Source organism: Zeus faber, assembly GCF_960531495.2.
Source record: "Zeus faber genome assembly, chromosome: 16".
Lineage (NCBI taxonomy): Eukaryota > Metazoa > Chordata > Actinopteri > Zeiformes > Zeidae > Zeus > Zeus faber.
This window is the reverse complement of record NC_137202.1, coordinates 11,544,299-11,566,539: the sequence shown is the minus strand read 5'-3', so window position 1 is coordinate 11,566,539 and position 22,241 is coordinate 11,544,299. Positions and strand designations below refer to the sequence as shown.

The 22,241-nt window shown below is 42.1% G+C and overlaps 3 protein-coding genes across 3 annotated transcripts in view; 1 reads left to right on the top strand and 2 right to left on the bottom strand.

Annotated features, from left to right (window-relative positions):
- Positions 1–2,975: 2,975 nt before the first annotated feature.
- Positions 2,976–14,791, top strand: pcgf6 (polycomb group ring finger 6). The gene is made up of 10 exons (XM_080016562.1): positions 2,976–3,143; positions 4,029–4,128; positions 8,500–8,596; positions 9,577–9,632; positions 9,789–9,848; positions 10,591–10,708; positions 11,371–11,398; positions 12,020–12,118; positions 12,994–13,080; positions 14,139–14,791. Exons 1-10 carry the CDS (start codon positions 3,084–3,086, stop codon positions 14,187–14,189), a joined length of 756 nt encoding a protein of 251 aa, XP_079872688.1. The 5' UTR covers positions 2,976–3,083; the 3' UTR covers positions 14,190–14,791.
- Positions 14,792–16,061: 1,270 nt separating this feature from the next.
- Positions 16,062–19,515, bottom strand: inaa (internexin neuronal intermediate filament protein, alpha a; the record flags this gene model as incomplete). Its single annotated transcript, XM_080016365.1, has 3 exons — positions 16,062–16,305; positions 17,142–17,266; positions 18,460–19,515. 3 exons carry the CDS (start codon positions 19,513–19,515, stop codon positions 16,062–16,064), a joined length of 1,425 nt encoding a protein of 474 aa, XP_079872491.1.
- Positions 19,516–20,108: 593 nt separating this feature from the next.
- The window catches only part of spag17 (sperm associated antigen 17), a gene marked incomplete at both ends in the record, with an annotated part of 37,127 nt that continues 34,994 nt past the window's right edge, over positions 20,109–22,241 (bottom strand). Inside the window, 3 exons of the mRNA XM_080017072.1 lie at positions 20,109–20,134; positions 20,414–20,564; positions 20,920–21,057. Of these exons, the coding sequence (XP_079873198.1) occupies positions 20,109–20,134; positions 20,414–20,564; positions 20,920–21,057 (315 nt within the window). The remainder of the gene's footprint in view (positions 20,135–20,413; positions 20,565–20,919; positions 21,058–22,241) is intronic.

The window sequence follows — 22,241 nt, the reverse complement described above, 5'->3', positions numbered from 1 at the left end:
GCAAAGCTTTCTGCTGCTTGGAGGTACTACAATATATTTCTGACCTAATATACCAGAACTAAAACATAGTAATATTGTTCTCCAAAGAGGTGGATTGGTGCCAGTCATAAATGTAGAAACAGAAATGCTGTGCTTTTGTCATCCCACAGGTCATCCAAAGGACGGAGTTGTTGTAAGCAGTACTTGCATTGCAGGTTGAGAATTTGAACTGCAATTGCAGATTAACTCTGTCTTGGATGCAATGGCATACAGTATAAATACTTTATATTGTATGCCCAACCTGCTGACAGCACAGGTAAAAAAAAGAAAAGAGAAAGGGAATCCCTCATCCTGGCTCCATAGGTATTTAATTTGCCGGTCGTGGCTTCCTGAAATCTTGGGGGAAGTGGCTGCAGCTCTAGAGAAATATATGTGGTCATCTGGCCCTCCTGTTTAGTGGAGGCAGATGTGCAGGAAGCATGCCTGATTCCATTCAAGTTCATTAAAAATGTAAAAGATATGAATACTTTCTGTGAAGAAATAATGGACAGACAGTGTTAAAAGGCCTACTGTCATGCAATGGTCTGTGCTCAGCACACCAAGGCAAACATGGACAGCTATTTTAAAGACAGGAGGGCTACTCTGTGGGGTAAGTTAAGGTAAGTTTCATTTAGGAGGATTTAAATGTATTTTTAATACAACACAGACAATTCATTATATTATATAATTATGGAACCCAGAATCGCGATTCTGACACCACCCCTCGATTACGCACATTTTGGTTATTTAGCATTTTTAGAGCTTATAGAGAGTAATTACCGGGTGTCGTGACATTTCACTGCATATATGTATGACCGTATGTGTACAGGTACATCTCATAAAATTTGATTATCATGAAAAAGTTCAATATTTTTTGTCACTCATTTCAGAAAGTGAAACTCATAATTATATAGATTCATTACACGTAGAGTGAAATATTTCAAACCTTTATTTCTTGAAATTTTTACGATTGTGGCTATAGATAATGAAAACCCAAAATTCAGTATCTCAGAAAATTAGAATATTGTGAAAAAGTACAATATTGGAAAGTCATGGTGTCACACCCTAATCAGCCAACGAACTCAAAACTGAGCCTTGAAATGGTCTCTTAGTCTGAGCCAGTAGGCTACACAATCATGGGGAAGCCTGCTGACTTGACAGATGTCCAGAAGACAGTCATTGACACTCTCCACAAGGAGGGAGGAAGAAGCCACAAAGGTAATTGCTAAAGAAGCTTGGTTGTTCACAGAGTGCTGTATCCAAGCATGTTCATAGAAAGTTGAGTGGAAGGAAACAGTGTGGTAGGAAAAGGTGCACCAGCGAAAGGGATAACCGCAGCCTTGAGAGGATGGTCAAGCAAAATCCATTCAAGAATTTTGGGGGAGCTTCACAAGGAGCGGACTGAGGCTGAAGTCAGCGCATCAAGAGCCACTACGCACAGACGAATCCTACGCACGGGCTACAAATGTGGCATTCCTCGTGTCAAGCCACTCCTGAACCAGAGACAACGTCAGAAGCGTCTTACCCGGGCTGTGGAGGAAAAGAACTGGACTGTTGCTCAGTGGTCCAAAGTCCTCTTTTCAGATGAAAGTAAATTTTGCATGTCATTTGGAAATCAAGGTCCCAGAGTCTGGGGGAAAAGTGGAGAGGCACAGAATCCACATTGCTTGAAGTCCAGTGTGACGTTTCCACAGTCGGAGATGATTTGGGCTGCCATGTCATCTGCTGGTGTTGGTCCACTGTGTTTTCTGAAGTCCACAGTCAACACAGCCATCTACCAGGAAATTTCAGAGCACTTCATGCTTCCTTCTGCTGACAAGCTTTATGGAGATGCTGATTTCATTTTCCAGCAGGACTTGGCACCTGCCCACACTGCCAAAGGTACCAAAAGCTGGTTCAAGAGACACCAGACCCAGCAATGCAGATGACCTGAAGGCTGCTATCAAAGCAACCTGGGCTTCCATTACACCCGAGCAGTGCCACAGGCTGATCGCCTCCATGCCACACCGAATTGATGCAGTGATTCATGCAAAAGGAGGCCCAACCAAGTAGTGCATAGAAATGAACATACTTTTTAGAAGCCTGACATTTCTGTTTAAAATATCCTTTTTTTTTTTTTTTTAATTGATCTTATGTAAAATTCAAATTTTCTGAGACACTGAATTTGGGGTTTTCACTATCTATAGCCACAATCATCGAAAACAAGGCTTGAAATATTTCACTGTGTAATGAATCTATATAATATATGGGTTTCACTTTCTGAAAAGAGTGACAATAAATATTGAACTTTTTCATGATATTCTAATTTTTATGGGATGTACCTGTATGCATGCGACAAATCACTTGAACTTGGAGGGGGAAAAAAATGGTGAAAACCACCTTTTCTCTGTTTTCACAAATATGATAAAAGCCTCACAAATCATAAATGGCATTTGAAAAGCGATATAGGCTTTTATTACAATCGAGTCCAGGTTTGACAACTATAAGTACAGTAGTTTTTGGGGTGTTTTTTTTTATACACAGCTGGTTTTAAGTGGTCAGTATGTAATAAAATGTCGAGGAATATGAACGCACCATGAAAAAAAAGACGCTGCCTTTAGCCTCGTGGATTTCGGGGTAGATCGCCTGCCGTACACTCGCCCATTTTAATTCACAAGTTCACACTGTTTCCGATGTGTTCGAACGACTCGCGAGCCTGACAAGCAAACGAACGCAACGTTTACTGCGGGCGTCCACGTTCTCCCGGGGCGATGCGATGGAACGTGTCTATCGGCGGTGCCCGACCCGGACGTCGGAATTATTTATCCCGGAGTTCCGACTTGAACGCAGCACGACTCTCACGGTCCGTCGAGGGCAGGGCGGCTCCGGCGCGTGACAGCCGCCATCTCATTGGTCGACTGGTTGCCGCAAATAATGACGTTACGCATCCCGGAAGTTACCAGGGCAACTCGTGGAGAGGAGGCTCCCGCGAAGTTGGAAGTAAACAAAGTAAAAAGTAGTGGACATTGAGTTGCTTTTTTTTTTTGTTGCCCGCATGCTATCGCTGCTGCACACTGGGTCCGGGAATGTCCTCGTCCACACACAATGGCTCTCCGAACAAGTCTGATACCGACTCGGAGGACGAGGTATATATATGTCTATATACACACACACACACACACACACACACACACACACACACACACACACACACACACATTACTACAGCTGGTCATTGTGTTGCCTTTGTGTCAGTTATCGTTTCATTTTCATGTTTTCGTTGGTCGTATTTTATACAGAGTATTAAGATTCACGACACGTGTCTTTTCCGTGAAAACGTTAACGCTTGTGGCTGGAAGTCGACTACAAAGTGGGCGAAACCATTAAACCAAAGATGGGGTCCGCGGGCCGGATTAGGCCCGAGAGGCGGTCGAATCCGGCCCGCGGGATGATTAAAAGAAGAATGAATCCATCGATAATGTTCTCGCTGAAATACGCACATTAATTGATTATCTACATGTGTGCAGTTACTATAAATGTAGGTGAATAAATTGCAGTTTAGTTGTGGGTTCTAAGACAGTGTTGCTCATATAGGGGTACTCGTACCTTTAGGGGTACTGCAGAGGCTACTCCGAAAACTAAAAAGAAGTGGGTTAAAAAATATTGGTTATATATCATGTTTAAAAAAGCACATACAACGATTCTCTCCCAGAGCCAGTGAAGGGGGTACTAAGCTGAAAAAAGCTCTTAGAGCATATATATAGTTATGAGTAGGGTGTATATATATATATATATTAAGTTATGAGATGGATATAAGATATTATTGCTTGATTCCTACTTTATCACTCCATCTAAGTGGGCTGTGTGGGCCATGCACATTTGCACACACAGCCCTCACATCTCGTTGTGAGAAAAAGCAATCTGTCCCGCATGAAATCACATTTTGACCACTTCGTCCCATGAGTGCTGAGTTTGAATCCCCACACACTAACCGCAGTCTTAACTCTGATTGTTCTCTTTTCGTCCCACAGCCCAAACTGCCGCTCAATCAGTTCTACCCGTACATCCGCTGTGCCCTCTGCTGCGGGTTCCTCATCGAAGCCACCACCATCACAGAGTGTCTGCACACATGTGAGTTAAGCCAAACAAGTCTAATGCCAAATCTACAACCTCTACCTGAGGGTTTTTTAATCTATTATGACACCCAGAATGCACAAAATAAAACAATAATATAAAATAAACCCATGAGCTCAATTTTCTTACCTCCATCGTCTTAATTCCTTATGACTGTTTCATTCTTATCCACTTCGCCTAGACACACATATGTATAAACATTCCAGTTTAACCGCGATTCTCTCTATTCTATGCTAGGTTTGGGGCATCGTGCAAAATTTCAATCGCGGATCGCTTGGAGGCAGCGATCATAATTATACTGTTTTATCGGGGGGCGGGGGTCATTTATGTGGCAAATGCGGTCTCACCATTCCAGAAGTGCAGGATTTATTATTTACAAGTTAAGTTTTTACCCAAAAACATCCAGTTGGTACTAAATTAAGTCCCATAGTAACGGGGAGACGTGCATCCTCACTGTCCCGATGATGTGGACACACAGATTTTTTTGGAACGGGACAGAACGGGACGGTCCCTTTACTCAGTTGTGTTTAAAAAATAAATAAATAAATAAATAAAAAATATAAATGTTTCACACACGTAGGAAACAAACTAAAATAAATAGACCTAAAATACAAACACAGTTACGAGAACCGACTCACACGCCTGGTGCACGGCTGTCTGGAGAAGAGATTAAAAAAAAAAAAAAAAAACTCCACTCCAATTATGAGTTAGGTTTACGTTTTTCATTTTCCATACAAGTAAGAAACTAAGGAAATAAAATAAATCTAAATCTTTCTCTATGACATTATGCAGGGAAGGGGGGTTGCAGCGGGTGGCTGAGCACCTGCCCCATTTAATCAGCCGCGATTTTTCCCATCTGTTATCAATGTCAATCGCGATCGATGGTGTAGATCGCCGATATACGATTTAATTGTTAATCTGCCCAAGCCTACTCTACGTGTTTCTTTGCCGCGCCACTGTTGCCAAGTGTCCCCTGGTGCTGACAGATAATTACCAACTATTTTAAACAAGTTTCTCTTGACCGATGTGTTCCATGAGCTACTCTACGCGGCACGTAGGTGGCGATATTTCTGTCTCAGGGCACGATATTTGGCTTTTCCAATGATCCACATGATCGATAATAAAAGATATTGCCATTTTCAATTGCGAAAATGGATTTCGGGCTCGGGTGCACCACCCCCTCCCTAGGTCCGTCGGTCGTATATTTCAAATTAATATTCACATTTATTTATTTATTAATTGCCTCGTTTATTTACTTCATAAACATATTTATCTTTATTTGCAGTGATGACGGTAATGAGCTCAATACCGTGGTGATGTCATGCAACTGCGGTATCAGAGTCACTTTAAATCAGTGCGCTCACCGTTTCTGTGGCCAGTGTGAACTGTCAGTGTCATTTCTCCACCATGAACAGGGTACCAGGCTATAACTCGCACAACTCGTGATTGCTTTTCATAGCAATTTATCTTTAAATTTTAGAATTTACTATATAAAGACAAATCTTCACTTTTGGTAGGTGAAAACAGGCCTCAGAAACAGGCTGCAGGGAGAGCACTTGAGAACCTGCATGAAGAAAGGTCATTAGTTACACAGCTTACTTTTTCCAATTAATGCAGCTTATTGTGTAATCCTCTCCTTGTGATCGCTTTGCTTCAAGTCTTGAATATACTGAGCGAACAAAAATTTGAATACAAATTTAAGTTGCAGACCGCCTGCCAGGCCATCTGGCCAAAATCTGACCGCGCCAATATGCTGGCCCGCGCGCCTCGTCTGTTGAGAGCTTTTTCGCTGCGTACCACAATGCCTGAAAAATATTTGTGGAGAAACACTGAAAGCTAACTTTGAAGCGTTAATAACAGGGCCTGAAACTGATTTTGATTGATAAAGAATACATACTAGGGATGCAACGGTACACAGTATGTTATCCAACCGTTGGGTAAGCCCCCAATGGTTCAATAAGCTGACGTGAACTGCGGTATTACGATATCACGATAGAAGTCCACTGGACGCGTTGGCGCAGTGTACAGGCAGGGCGTGGCATGCAGTAAGTGCTGTTTCCTATTGAATCGACTGTTGCTGCTCCACCGGCCACGTCAGCCGTGGGGGGTCCGCATGGAGCCGTGTAGCATTTCTCTACTTTTGTGCGATTTTTTTTTTTTTCAACTGCGCGCAGCCTTCTTAACAGTTACATGAGATAACAATACATAGAAATCTTTTTTGTAAAGAGTGCAATCAATGAAGGTGTCCAGTCGGAAAATAACTCCCTGGCATGGCCGTGTCCCTCTTGATTACAAACTTCGCTTGAAAGATTCTTTTGAACGGCTCTTTTGTAGGAGTGAAGGGAGCCGACTCTCGCTGGGTGTTGAGCCGTTATTTTTTTCTGTCAAGTTTTACAGTTTTATGTTGTGTTTGTTTAAGTTGCCGTCTCCTGCCACCGGCTTTCCCTTCATGTAAGGGATGGCCTTCGATCGCCAGTGTCACAAAGTGAAGGCTTACACAGCACTGGACTGACTGTGAGCTTTTATTTCAATAAGTAATTTTACTATTATTATTATTTATGTGTGTGTTATGTACACAAAAATAACTAAATTCTGTACTTTTTTTATTTATTTTTAACTGCGAAACGTTTTTAAAATATATATATAAATAAATACATAATTAACAGAGATTTAATATTTTAATTATCCACTATCCTGGACACTTCCCCTCTAATCAGATGAACTTATGCAAATTATAACTGCCCACCAATTAACTTGTATTCCCCCTTCCCCCCCACAGTCATACACAGAGCTTTACAATAGTTATTTGTGGCAGACTAGCATAAACAAAACATTTTTTACACCTTTTCACCTTTTTTTTTTTTTTTTTTTTTCTTAACTATAAAGATACTGAAACCATACTGTTACCATGGCCCCAAAACCAGTGACATACCGAACTGTGATTCCACTGTATTCGTTGCGTCCCTAATACATATAAATTTTGATAAGTTAGCAGAGCAAATAGAGTACATCTTTTTTGGACTGTTGCTCATCAAAACAGGAATGGGGAGGGCTCCGTGCACTGACGCAGCGTCTGTCAGTTTTGATAGTGGGCTAGCAGTGTGTGACCCAAGGACATAGGGTCCCGGCTTGGTATTTAAGAAGTTGCAGATGCCATCTCTACAGCAGCAGGGACCATGAACACATTAGTTATGTGTTCAGTTATGTGTTCTGCTATACTGTCGGCAGCCGGTGGTGATGAACACAGAGGAGAAGGACATTGTGGTGGTGTCTTCCTCAGTGAATGCGGGGGGCAGGATGAAAGGGAATAGTGGAATCCCGATATGTTTGGACGAGGGCTACCGAGTAACTCCAGATGATCGCCAGTGGGAGAAAGTTGGGGGGGGGAATGGCAAAAAAAAAGGGGGAAGGATGGAGTACTGGAGTACTGGAAAGAATGGGGCTGATTGTTGTTATCCAAAGGTGGGTCACGTGGGATATCCTGCCTCTGAGAGTGACTCTGGTCTGTTTGTTGTGGATAAACTGGAGACAAGTTGGAGTAGGTGGCCTTGAGGAGCTGATACTGGGACGGAGCAGACTGCAGTACATTAGGGCAGGGGGCAGATGGGTGATGAAGGGAATTGTGGAAATTCACCCCGGATCTGTTTGGACAAAGGCCATCAGGTCTGAAGAGGTTTTTGCGTCCCCAGAACAGATTCAAGTTATGAATAAAACTCAGCACTTTTGAAATGCAGGTCGTCGAAGTTCAGCCCAGGAGTCTGCTGAACTTCTCTGTTCCTCTGTCCACTGATGGTAGAGGACCCACAGATAAATGACTGAATCTTCAGTTGCGCTAGGCTGTCAAGTAATTTAACAAACTCCTGTTTTATCAGTTCTGTCTTATTACTTCTGATATCATCAGAATCAGTTGAACCTATGGGGTCCACTGTTTAGTCCTTTGACCCGATGAGCTTTTTTGTTTTACATTTCTCCCTCTGGGTGGGCCGTCATCCGTCCTCTTTCTCTCTTTTGTTTGTCTAGTCAGCGGTGCTGTGTTTTCAATTCATGCAGATATTGTAGCGGTTAGAATCCGGTTTTGCAGTCGCAAGGTTGGTCTACCGGTGCCCGGCGTTGAATGAGGTGACGTTAGCGGTGTTCTATGCTGGAGCTACAGCTCTGCTTTCATCCCTAGGCCACGAGTTGATATGTTATGATTGAATCAATTTTTTACGATTTATAAAAAAAAAAAAAAATTATATTCATGAAAAGAAAATGCTGTTGCACTGGCGTGGGCACTTTCAGAGCATTTAATCAGTCTTCCTCTTTTCTGTTTTGTGTCTGGGAAAAGCTAAAAAGCCGACTTTATGCCCACTTTGTTTGTTCTTCTAGTTTGCAAAAGCTGCATCGTAAAGCACTTCTTCTACAGCAACCGCTGTCCCACATGCAGTGTGGTGGTCCACCAGACGCAGCCACTCTACAACATCAGGTAGGTATGGACCCCAACACAGCATGAGGGCTGGGATTCCCTTTTCCTTCAATCATTCAGGGTTTTTTTTTTTTTCCCCGATCTATGACATCTAGATCAGTTCCAAATGTCTTTTTCGGATATGTGATTGGTCCATCCAGGGGTGTGGGTTTGTTTCTGCTGAAGCCCAGCATGTGCTCAAAATTATTACTTCACATTCTGAGTTGATACTTTTTTCAGGGATACCTTTTTTACCTCACTGCATTGTCCCATTTATTTGAGAATCTATGGGATTTCAATGGATGTCCTCAGTATAAGTTTTTGTGCGTTTGTATGTTATCTTGTTGTTTTTTATATTTTTTTCATCATTCTGTTATTTCATTTAATTCCCAGAAACTCGTCTCTTTCATCCCAGTCCCCAAAGTGATCTCTGCCAGGAACGCTACAAGCTCCAGTGATGCAAATAAAAGCTTGTTCCTCTGTGTAATTGGTGCTGTTTTGCAGTTTGAGCACAGGGAAAAGGTTTCAGGTCCAAACAATTGTTGCCTGATGGTTTATTGCACAAAATAATTTCAACCCTAAAAAGTCACATTGGCCGTCCCTATTCTTCCAGGTTTTATAACGATTAAAATAGATGTGATTGTATTATAACTCTCTCGGGTATCACATATCGGTATTAAACTGTAAATTCTAACAGTTAAAAGGACAAAAGGAGGTTTAAAGATTGAATTCTGAGGCTATTTACATTACAGGAAGCTTTTTTTGTAATTGTTTGCTGTTATGGTCTGGAATTCAATTTTTTCCAAATTGATAAATATTTGAGCATGAGTTGCATTTCTACAACATGAGGATACTTTGTCATGAGTTGAGCTGTTTTGATTAAATCCAACTTTTCAGATTTGAAAAAGGATTGTTATATTCATATAAAAAAAATGCTGCTGCACTGCCGTTGGCATTGTAAAGCATTAAATCGGTGTTCCTCTTTTCTGTTGTTGTTGCAGGCCTGACCGGCAACTGCAGGACATTGTTTACAAAATGATTCCTTTTCTGGAGGAACGTAAGTACATGCATGAATTGTCATTACTTTTATCTGTTTCAGACAAAATGAATTTGAAATTTCTTTATCAAAATGTAATGAGTATTTTATTTTAATTGAAAGTTCTTCCAGGTGGATTTGGTCATTCTAATGTGAAATCTTTGTCGTCTCTTGCAGTGGAGAGAGAACAGATGTGTAGCTTCTACAGAGAGCGAGGCCTTGAGGTTCCAAAGCCTGGTGAGATGTTGAGTCTGAGGGAAACCCTGATCTGTGCTGGCAGGATGGACTTCTATTTGTTTTGCTCCTGGCTTTTGACTCTAATGTTAAATATCTATATCTAAATATAATATAACTAACTAAATATCTAACTTTTAAGTGTTGGCATGTCTTCACATTTTCTTCCCCTTTCCTTTCTTTCTCAACATATTGCATATTGAAAGCATTTTATTTGAACTTGATTCAAATATAAGCGAAAACTGGCAAATATAATTACAATATTTATTTTTCCCCCTTTTATAATTGAGTTAAGATACTTTTAACATGTATTCTATTATGACACATTCTTCAGTCTACATTAATTTGCCAATGTAAATATAATTTCAAGGCAATGATGAGAGAAAAAAGCCTTACATGGATAACAATATTATTTATACATGATAATTCAGATATTAAAATATTTATTTTTAGCACAATTTCACTGCTCATCATAGGTTGCAAGTGTAGGATTTTTGGTTACTTTGTTTAGATAAGAATACATTTAGCATAGCATCCTGAATTTCCACCCCGAATTGATAAAGTGTAATCTGATCTTATATTTCATACTGTGTGGGGTTGATCTCATCTTTACATAGTCAGATAAGATAGCACTTTATTCATCCACGGAAGAAAATTCAGGTGTTATAGGCTACATCAGCAAATACAGTGCAAGCCATGAAAGAGAGAGCAAATAAAGAGAAAAGTCCTTCTGTTTCCCTTGCAGTGCTGGTTTCCTCTTCAGCACCCGTTGTCCTGAAGAGGCAGAAGAAGGACGTGGTTCCTCAGTCGGTGTTCACCATGCCGCCCGAGCTGGACGTGTCCCTGCTGCTGGAGTTCGTAGGGTGAGGGTTGCCACTCTTTCGCCCGGCGCTGGCGCAGGACGCTCCTGGTGGCGATGAATATTCAGACAGTACCATCCAGCCCCATAGATTCGAGCCAAGGTCTCGCCGCCTTTTCCCCACTGCCACATGAGGGCGCCAGACATTGCAATAAGTGCTTTCTTTACATTTGACACTGTGGGGTTCAGCTCCTCTCTAGATTGGCTTATACAATAAGGCATATGGCCTTGAGCGATTTGAGGCTTATGATTCTTCATTGTTAAATATTGGTTAAAAAAAATCCATGTGAATGTTACTTCAAATATAAATTGGAACAAAATCCATGATTATGTTCTAATGTATTGTATGGCCTTAAAGCAGTGCTCTCTCTCTACCATGAAAACAACCATTTTGGACGAAATCGGCAGCTGACCGCTAATAAATGCCTGCAACAAAACACTCATACAAACCCTAAATTCTTAGTCACCCAACATTTTATGTTGTCATTTGTCTCTAAATAGAAAGTACCACAAAGCAACTAGGCAGAATAAAAACAGGATTGTTATAAGTGCAAATTGTGTAATGGTTGAACTAATGTCCAAATTTTACGTCAATCCGTCTGTCTCACATTCACGTTTTTCTTCACAGAAATCATTTTGGAGTAATAACGGTTGTTTTGTTTACAGGGCTGAAGGGTGCATCAACAACTACAAGGTACAAATTCACACACAATGATATTTCATTTACATTTAGTCATTTATCAGACGCTTTTATCCAAAGCGACTTACAATTATTCAAACACCGACGGACGCAGCCATCAGGAGCAATTAGGGGTTAAGTGTCTTGCTCAAGGACACTACAGCATGCTAGCAGGAGGAGCCTGGGATCGAACCAGCGACCTTTGGATTACTAGACGACCAGCTCTACCTCCTGAGCTACCATCCCCGTATATTTACATTGACATTGACTTCTATTAGTTGGGAGGGATGGTGGAGAGGCAGGGATCTTTTCTTTCTTCCTTGTGTTCAGCTGACAATGTTTTTGCAGTACGAAGTTGTGAGCGAGTTGTGATTAACATTTTATTCACAGCTTGTGTATGATAGAAAGAAAACAAAAAAAACCATACAATTCTTAATCCAAATCCCAGTAAAATTTTTGGTGGTATGTTGACTGGAATTTGGGAGTAATTCTCCCATAGGGACAGAATTAAAGAATCCAGCATCAGTCTTAAGAACGGTGGTTTCCAGACCCTCTTGTTCTTGAGCCTGCATGACTGATTCCTTTGGAAGCTTTGGAACAGTTTTCTCACCTGTCGTCCGCTGCGTGCTCATCCAGCCACTGGAGCGGCGCTACGTGCGCGTGTCGGGCGAGGCCACCATCCACCATGTGGAGCTGTTTATCAGGAGGAAGATGGAGCTGGGCCCCGCCTGCCAGGTCAGTCTGTCGCACCGGGATGCTGATTAGGACGGAAAGGTTCCACACACACACACACACACACACACACACACCTGATCCCTATTTGGCTCCTTGTGCTTATAGTCAACAGTGTCCAGAAAATAAATGCTCTTAACACAGTTGGAAGTCAATGTATGTCCAGGCATGCTGTATATAACTGTGGAACCGGTGCTAAGCAGGTACCGGCCGGTCTGACCGGTTGGTCAGACCGAAATACCCATAAGCTCCTTAATAAACTCTTCCACTGGTCAAATGGAACCTTGATGAGTGGACGTTTCCAAATGACCAAGTGTGAGGTGCACTTTCAAAGCCAGTCCTTGTATGATGACACGCCGATGAAGTTTAATGCTCAATATGGGGTTACTACTACTACTACTACAACTACTACTACTACTACTATTACTACTACTACTACTACTGTTGCTACCGCTACTATCCAGTTTATTCAATAAAACTGTTGCGTATAACCTCATGAAACAGAAATGCCTGAAATTGAAGCAGTTTGCGTTCGATGGAACGGGTTTGGGTTGCTTTGTTTTTGTTTACGTCCTCACCAAAATACCCTCATAGAATACCTTTTGGAACTGCTCATGAGCCACTGTGGCAGCCGGGAGCCTCCTCTCTGTGTGTGGTTCTAACCAGGACACCTTCAGTCTATTTAGCATCAATGCCACGTGGAGGCAGATTAAGAGCTTAGGCTTCTTGCTCCTCCACTCCGCTGGTCTGGACGAGGTGGAGGACACTGAGAGGGTGATTTAGGGGCCTGCTAGTAATTACTGCACTCCAGACAGTAACTTATCCACTTTGACAATCGTCCACGTGCTTCGTGCTCTGAGGCCTGCTGTCTCTTCCAGGTGGACGTGGTCTGTGGAGACTACCTCCTGGACAGGAACCAGTCCCTCAGGGACATCCAGAGCACCCTGGGGGTGGAGGCCCTGCAGGTGGGTACCCTTCACACCTCAAATCATTCTAATCAGTCTTGGGGCGTGTGGCATTTACTTAAAATATTGGAGTTTAATAATCTCAAGCCATTCTTGAGATTTTTGACAAGCTTTGACAAAAGCCATACAGTAAGAAATACCAAGGGCAGCCTATTTACAGTATATTCATGCTCCTTAAACATGTTTTTGTTTGTTTTTGTTTTGTTATGGGGTTTTTTAAAAGGGGAATGTGAGTCTCTGCCAACAGGTAGGGTTTTAGGGAGGGAGACGGAGTCTTGGCGAGAGTTTTTATTGGACAGAGGAACAAAAGGCTTGCTGGCCAGGAGTATAAATAATAATGATGATGATTGTGATGATAATAAGAATTTCGGGTGCAGGAGGAATGGGGTTCAGCTCTGTCTCCTGGTCGGCTGACGAGCCTGTGCAGCGATCCCTTATGCAAGGCAGACAACCATTAAGAAAGCTCCCTGCCTCGAGTCGGACTAATCAGCTGCGCGGGCGATGATTCGGCCGATTCGAGGCAGCTGTTTTTTATTTTCCAGGAATTTTAGTCTTTAAAAAAAACAAAACTGTCGGCTACGCCACCTTTTTGTGTTGTTTTTTTTTATTTTTATTTTTTTTTAGTTTTTTTATGTATTTATCGTAACAACAAAAGGGACACTTTATCATCAGTCTCTTATTATAATAATAATATTATTATGATATTTTTAATTTTTTTTCAAGTTTGTGTAGATGTGTGTGTGTGTGTGTGTGTGTGTGTGTGTGTGTGTGTGTGTGTGTGTGTGTGTGTGTGTGTGTGTGTGTGTGTGTGTGTGTGTGTGTGTGTGTGTGTGTGTGTGTGTGTGTGTGTGTATATATATATACATATACATACACACACACACAGGCTTTTTTTTTTTTTTTTTTTTTTTTTTTTTTTTTTTTCTTTGTCAGCCAGGGAGCCACTGATGTGAGGCTACATGAGGGGAAAAAACATTGTTGAGGGCGTGAGAAATTATATATATATATATATATATATATTTTGGGGATACTGATACCTGTTCCCCCTCTCTCTCTAGGACGGTCTCCTGGTGCTCCACTTTGGCCTGGTCCTGCCCTCCCAGTCTTGAGTGCAGAAGAAACAGAAAACATAGCGACGCACCGACCTTCAGGATTTAAATCTAATTTCCTCTGCTCCATTCACTTCAGAGTCTTACGGAAAGAGCTTGGGGTCCATTGGTTTAAGTTGCATGCAAATCCACTTGCGTAGTTCCAGAAATGTTTTGTATCTCTGGCAGACGCAAATGCAGATGATCTAAAAGAGAAATTAGGTGTTTACTTGGGGAAAAAAGTCACTGGCATAAGAAAGGAACAAACCAGTAATTCTTAGATGCAGGTGTCTGCAGGGACGTCCTGTTCAGTAATGTGTATTTAAGAATGTAGCTTTTGATTGAAGGGCTTGAAACTACGTGACCTCTGCAGCTTCTACAGGCTGGATATTTATTTACACTTTAGACGTACACTGTACCGTTCACATCCAATGTTTCCTCCTTGATTTACACACTGAATTGAACATCTATTAACTTCTGCCTTCCTGTATATATCAAATACCTAATTGTCTTGATGAATTCTGTTTTTTAATTTAAAATGATTTATAAGAATATTTTGATAAGGTTTGTATCTGAATACTTTTCTTACATCCACTCAATAAACATGGGAGTATGCAATAACAGTTATCCTTCTCCTCGATTTGATATCAGAACAGAATGCAGAAATCTATTATATATCATACGTATGTATTTTTATTATAGGTTAAACTATAAACAAACCGTATCGCTGCCGCGATTGTTCACTGCACATTGCAGTTTCACTATAACGCTTAAAAAGCAGACTGACTCATGCACTCAAAGTCTTTCCTGACTTTAAGTAATTTTATTGGTTATTAGAATTTAGGCAGCCTCTTTAAAGATAATTGCAGTGTGGGTTTTTTTCTGCTCTGGAATACTTGACATGCGTACAGAGAGCTCCTTGGTCAATTTTACTGACATTTATTAGTCAAGTCATATTGTCAACTAAAATAAAAAACAAACTTTTCATCATATCACATCACTTTATATCAGTGGCCTGATATAACCTTTTAAATGTCCTATTGGAAATATAAGAGCTATTTACGGCTATTTTATATTCATGAAATAAACATTTATTATATATTTTATTTTATTCATACTTTATTTGTGTTAACCCGTGACATGCCATTCTACCAAACGCTACCACCAGTTCCACCAAAACACTGCACTTCATCACTGGTATCATGTTTTACCTTTATTCACGCTGCTGTTCACCTGCACAGTGAGGGCGATACAAATGGAACAGGATGGACAAGTAGTTTTTGACATAGATGGAAACTGAACATCGTAGTCCATTGTGTGTCTTTAAATATTTTTTGGGAGCTGTGAAAAATTAACCTTTCAGCTCTCACATTGTCTTATTTTAAGTTCTTAAGTACTCATGTTTACACATTTAAGTGCAATATCCCACTGTACTGCTACATCATGCATGTAAATCCTACCTTTATTATCTTTCTAACAATTTTGATCTATTGTTTAATTTGAATTAACTTTGATTACTGTTTTTATAACTATGCAGTGTTTTTAATGCAGCTTTTCCAACTGTGTTTTCTGTTGCCGCAACACCTTAAATGACCCACTACATTCACATTTTGGGTTCAAACCACAGAAATATACACATCTAATCTGTAAAGTGGCTAAACTAAAACTTCCGGCTGGTCAGTGCACAGAATAGTTTGGTCAAATGTTCAGATCATGCTATGATAGTTGCAATACATTTTGTAAAAACATATATATATATTTTTTTTGCTTTTTCTCCATTGTCTCTGGCAACATACAGTACATTCACTGTGTTTTTTTCTTTTGGGCGATCTGTGAAGCAGTAAGCCCAAAAAAGATCAACTTTAGATACATCATTCTAAGGAACCGAGCTCTCTAGCTGTTGGAGTTGATGTCGGCCTGGTCCTTCTCCCCTGCTGCCTCGCCGCTGCTGCCGCTGTTTTTGGAGGCCTCCTTCTTCTTGGCCTCCTTGTCCTTGCGGCCGCTCCGGGGAGGGCTGGGGGAGACGGGGGAGACGTGGGGGACAGGGGGCTGAAAACTGCTGTAGCTAATGCTGTGGTTGGACACCCCTAGCGACATCCCCGAGCTGAAGTGGGTCTCCTCTCCCTCCAGCAGCTTCCTGTGGAACAGAAAAAGAAGATTTATATCAGGAAACTACGGATCGACAATACTGAAATATCTACAGATCAAACAATAATTCCACTGTCATTTAGGCAAATTTTGCTAGTGGTCTTTTTTGTGTCATTGAAATACCACGATGCATATAATGCATATAATACTGTAATATTATATCATACTACCTACTTTAACTGTGATAGTTAAAGTAGTGATAGAGTAAAGTAAAGATAGTGATAGATATGCTGACATTTGAAACATTGGCTTATTTTCATAATTCAAACGGCTTATTAAACTCACTCTTCTCCAAAGCATTTTTAGTCTTTCCATCAACACGGTTAATATAAAATACATACTCAGTTATCACCCAATAATCCCTGTTCAGCAAGAAATTACTGTTCTTTATAGCGCTTTGCAATTGTTAATTAAACAAGAGTGTTATAAATATATTATTACTACTCATGATCTTCTACCGTCAGCGTCGACTCACAGCCAAGCTTCTCTACCACAACGACGACTTTATGCGTCACTTTATGATCAGGTAAAATAAGATTGTACTTTATTAATTGTCGGGGCGGGGATTGATGACCTCAATGCCCTACACATGATGTGAAAACACATGTGTTATTTCAAAACCAAGACGTAGGTTTATGATATGACCTGTTCAGCTTATTGGTATTGTTGGCGAACAGAATCTATGTGAAACAGAATCCGTTCGCCCGTTGGACTCCGTTCTTCGTCCCATTCCCATGTGTCAGTTCGAGCGATTATTGTGCTTTTTGCTCCGATTTTTGTGAATCGGATGCTTTCGGAACACTTTTGTGTTTCGGGTCTCGGCACCTGTAGGCGGCTATCTCTATGTCCAGGGCCATCTTGACGTTGAGCAGGTCCTGGTACTCCCTCAGGTGCTGGGCCATCTCGCTCTTGATGCTCCTCAGCTCGTTGTCCAAGTGGCCGATGGTGTCCTTCAGGAAAGAGAGAGAGAGAGAGAGAGAGAGAGAGAGGGCGGGAGAAGAGAAGAGTCAAACCCCGGAACAACCCTTCCCTAAGGAGGATCAACGTCAGCGTTCCTTAAAGCCCAGTCAAAGCCTGTTCCCTTCCGATCCAATTTGGGGCGAGTTTAATTTTGATCTGCACGCAGAGGGGAAGGGGTGAGTTGTCACACAATCGGTTTCGCATGACTTCAAATTTGAGGCTCGTTGAACAGACTTTGACCCACTTACCGGAAACCGCCACGTCTTGTTTGAGTCTATTTTAAACATTCCTTAAGCCCCCACACTAAACGATTGGAAAAATTTCAAGAAACCTCAACCTGAATGAGGTTTATCCTATTATTTTAATTTGTGCAGATGGTATTTGAAGCCCCAGGCAGCGGGTGGCAAAATGTCAGCACCATGGATAGCGTTCCTATACCAGTTTGGTATAGGAAGTTTGCAAAGTTAAGGTTGAGTTAAAATCTCTAGGTAGCTTGGCAAGGTATATTAGGGCTTTAAAGGGTTGGTTTGTCGATTGGATTTTGAACGGACGTTCGTAGTCCAAAATTGTCCTTTTCAAGGATCCTCAACTGGATACGCATCAGGCCAAGGACCCCATTTGATAAGATTTTGTTTTTAGGACCCCAATCAGAGAAGTTTTTTATTATATGATTTAGTGTTTGTACTTTAGTTAGAGAGATAGCAGTGAAACTAGGATCAAAACAGTCATAGTGTATATACCCTGCGGGTGCTGATGTCTTGAAATACGAAATCATGAAATAACAGTGAAGTTAAACACAATTATTTTGCTGGGAACGCTCTGGAACCTCTTGAAGGACCCCAGGGGGCCCCAGGCCCCTATATTTGCGCTGCAGGCATTTCGGCACCGTAGACAGCGTCACTTGGTCCCTTAATCTGTTTGGTTTGAACTAATTTAGGAAGTTTGACAAATCAAGGCACACTTCAACAGATAAAAATAATCTTAATATTTCAAGTTAATACAATCTCCAGATAGCTTTAAAGGCCAAAATACGCCTTAAAGATGCATTTTTGGTTTGTGATTTGGATTTTTTTTTCTGGTTAAAATCTCAACTTGAAGTGAAAATATGTGTTTCTGGCTTTACAATATACCCATGTTTTATTCATAGTCCATCAAATCAAAATGACATGTGATGTGGTCTTGCCTGCATGGCTGCAGTTTCGGAGTTGTGTCCGTCCTCCATCTCCCTGATCTGCCGCTCCAGAGACTCGTTGGTGCCCCTCAGCGTCTCCATCTCGATGGTCTTGGACTGCAGCTGCCTCCTGAACTCGTTGATCTCCTCCCGGCTCGCCCGCATCGCCTCATTGCTCCTGATCGCTTGTTCGTTCAGACTCACAAACTTGGTCTTGTACCACTCCTCGGCGGACTGCAGGTTCTTGGAGGCGATGGACTCGTACTGGTGTCGGATCTCCTTCAGGGCGGAGGTCAGGTCCGGCTTTGAGAGCTCCAGATCCACGGACACCTGAGCGACTTGCATCATGCCGCTGAGCTCCTGGATCTCTTCGTCGTGCACCTTCCTCAGGAAGGAGATCTCCTCCAGCAGGGACTCCACCCGGCGCTCCAGGTCCAGACGGGCCACCGTGGCATCGTCCACGTCCTTCCTGAAGGCCTTGAGGGTCTGCTCGGCCTCCTCCCGGGCCCTCGCCTCCTCCTCGTATCTGCCGCGGAGCTTCTGGAGCTCTTCCTCCATGCTTTCCCTGTCCATCAGCAGGTGGTTCTTCTCGCTGCTCAGCTCGTCCAGCTGAGCCCGGAGCTCCCTCATCTCCTGCTGGTACAGACCGGCCATCCTGGAGGGTTCCTGCTGCTTCTGCCGCAGCGTCACCAGCTCGCTCTCCAGAACTTTGTTCTGCTGCTCCAAGTGCCGGACTTTGTCTATGAACACAGCGAAGCGGTCGTTCAGACCCTGCAGCTGCTCTTTCTCACTGGTTCTTATGGCTTTAAACTCATTATTCACAGCACAGGTCTGGGTTAGATCCAGGCAGTCGCTCGACAGGGGTGACAGGATCGAGGACCTGGTCCTCCTGTAGGATCCAAAGCTGGATGCTCCACTGCGTGACGACGACGACACCAGGGAGCGAAAAGGCCGAACCTCCATGGAGCCCCGGGTGGAAACGCTGTTCATGCGGGTGGCGGAGAAGCGAGGAGCGTCCCCGAAAATCTTCCGGTAGGACGAGGAAGAGTAGTGCTCTCCGTAGTTCATCTTCGCTGCCGGTCAGACAGACAGACTGAACGGCTTAAGGGCTTAGCTGGAGCTTATAAGCAGCGGTGCGAACCATCAAGTCAGTGACATTAGTCAGGGTTTGACTTTGTTCCTTTGAGTAAATTACTAAATAATAAACAGTTGGATAGAAACTAATTTAATAACGTGGCGGCATTAAACAAGTGGCGGCATGGACAGTAAGTTCAGAATCCATCCACTTCTTGCACTAATTTTACATGATAAAACAGTGGCACCGTCCACTCGCCCCCTCTACAGACTTCTCTTTCTTCCTGCGTCAGTTGCCTCCGGTCATTCACCTTCAGCGGCATTCTGTTCTTCGCTCCTTCAACCTAAATGTAGAAAGAAAAAGATGCCTTCTCTCATGTCCTCTCACATCCAGCATCCAAGTCCAGGTTCGCTCGCCCCGTCCTGTTTTTCACCCTCTGTGAACTGAACTAGTCGGTTCAGATGTTCTCCTTTGGGTGCATTTGACATTTGCCACCCATCACCTCTGCGATTACTTCACAGGTATGAAGGTATAATGATATTACCTCTCACGTAAATAAAATCCAGACAAACAGAAATACTGATCTTTAACAGGCTTTAATGGTTGACACTGCTACAAGAGATAGGAGATAAGATAAGAAATATACTTAGGAATCTGTGGTTTCATTACAAGACGGATGTAGGGTTTAAAGAGTTTAGAGAAATTTAAAAGTAGAGACTTGGAAGAATGTGTTAGGGTATCACTGTGGATCAGGAGGATTGACGTGCGTTCACTAAGGACGAACACCTGGGACCGGGTACTTCTGAAAAAGAGGGTAGACTGTTTTTAGTTGAATTGCGTTTTTTAAGTTAAAATTGAATCGCTTTGGAGTGCAGAGAGAGCACACCGCACCTATGCTGGCTGCAGTGGCCAGGAGAGGAGGCAGCTTTTCAGTGGGCGGCCCCACTCCCTGATTTGCCAGAGGGGTGGGCAGCGGTCGGCGGACCTTGGACCACTTCCTGTGGTGAGCGTTGCGGGGGTCCTTCAGCCAGACGTCATGAAGCTGCTCAGGGAGAATGGGTGAGGGGATCCAGGTCAAGGGATAAACGTACGCAAGTTATTTAATTACATCTATGACAAAAATAATGTTTTTAGAATTACCATGCTATGCTTTGGATTTCAATAGATATAGATTTCAATGTAATGTATGTATAGATTTCAATATCTGTCTAAGACACTCGGTCATGGACTAATCTGTCCAGTACCTACAACAGGTTCACTCTTATAGGTTCACATCATTTAATCAGCTACACTCACTATTAAAACTGTATTTGGAAAGAAGGTTTCCTCGAGCAAATATGCTTCTGCCAAGGTGATGCACTGTTTAAAAAGTGGGGGGAAAGGATATTTGCAGTGACAGGAAGGTAGAGAATATCAATTTCTGTGGTGATGGTGATGTTCTCGGAGATACAATTCTTGGGCTCTTGCCCTCCATTGTGGACGACGGCCATCGCAAACAGCTCCACTTTTAACTCGGCCTTCAGACCGGCAGCCACCTAGCAGACACACATACACATACATACATTTCATTTATGCAGGGAGGTGTCTCGGGGTGGGCCTGGGTGGGCGTTGCCCACTTAGAGATAAGCCTTGCCCACCCTGAAGAATAATTTGCCCATACAATGAAAACTCTGAAAAAATCACAGTTACGTACTGTCAACCCTCCGTTTTTTTCCCAGGATTCTCACGTATTTTAGCCTTCTCTCCCGCTGTGCAAAAGCCCTGTGCATAACAGGAAGACTTTCTCAGTCACTCTCTTACCCCCTCCCACCCAACCCCCTGTTCTCAAAATTAAACTATGCCATTGTTTACATACCCTCATACATATTTTTTCATGTAATCCAAATGTCCACTCAAAGATGACATCCTAATAACACCTCTGAATTTATGTCTAGATTTTGGTGAATATTTTATGAAAAAGAAATCCAGGCCTTCATCCCCTAACAAATACATGCACCTAGCGGTAAAAAAAACAAAAAACTCAAAATAATTTGACATTTAATTATATTTAACAACATTAAATTAAATTAAATTTGATTTTAATGACATTTAACTTGACATTGGTGAAATTGTAAACCTCTACTGGCCCAATAAGTTTACGTTGTTGCTATGACGACTGGATTTCTGAAAAAAGTTGGCACAAAAAGTGGAATATTTCATCAACTCCCAGCTGAAAGCTCCACAAAGTTACAGCACACCTGTTAATCTCAAGACGATTGTTCTGATGTATGTTGTGTGTATGTGGCTCAAAGTTTGTGGGAGGACTAGCACAGCGAACTTTAACTATAATAATTAAAAAATAATAATAATAATAAAATAACGCACCCTGGCAACGCACACATAGAACACAACGCAGGGAATTCGCAGGATCTGCGCTGATCTGTGTGGAGGTATAAGGTATAATGCGATGTGGATCAAACTTGGACCACAGCATGTGTGGACAGCCCCAAATACAAATGTCATTAATTCGTGTCAGTGCCAGACATTTATCACATCACATGACATAGACACGTGATAATGGCTAGGAGAATAAGAATGGACCCCTAATAATAAGATGTGCAGTAATAGTGTGCGGCGCTGCCAGTACGCTTAACAAAACAAATTCAATCAGGTTTGAAAAAAAACATTTAAATATACACACATTTACATGCACACACTATCACATCACTAACACACACAG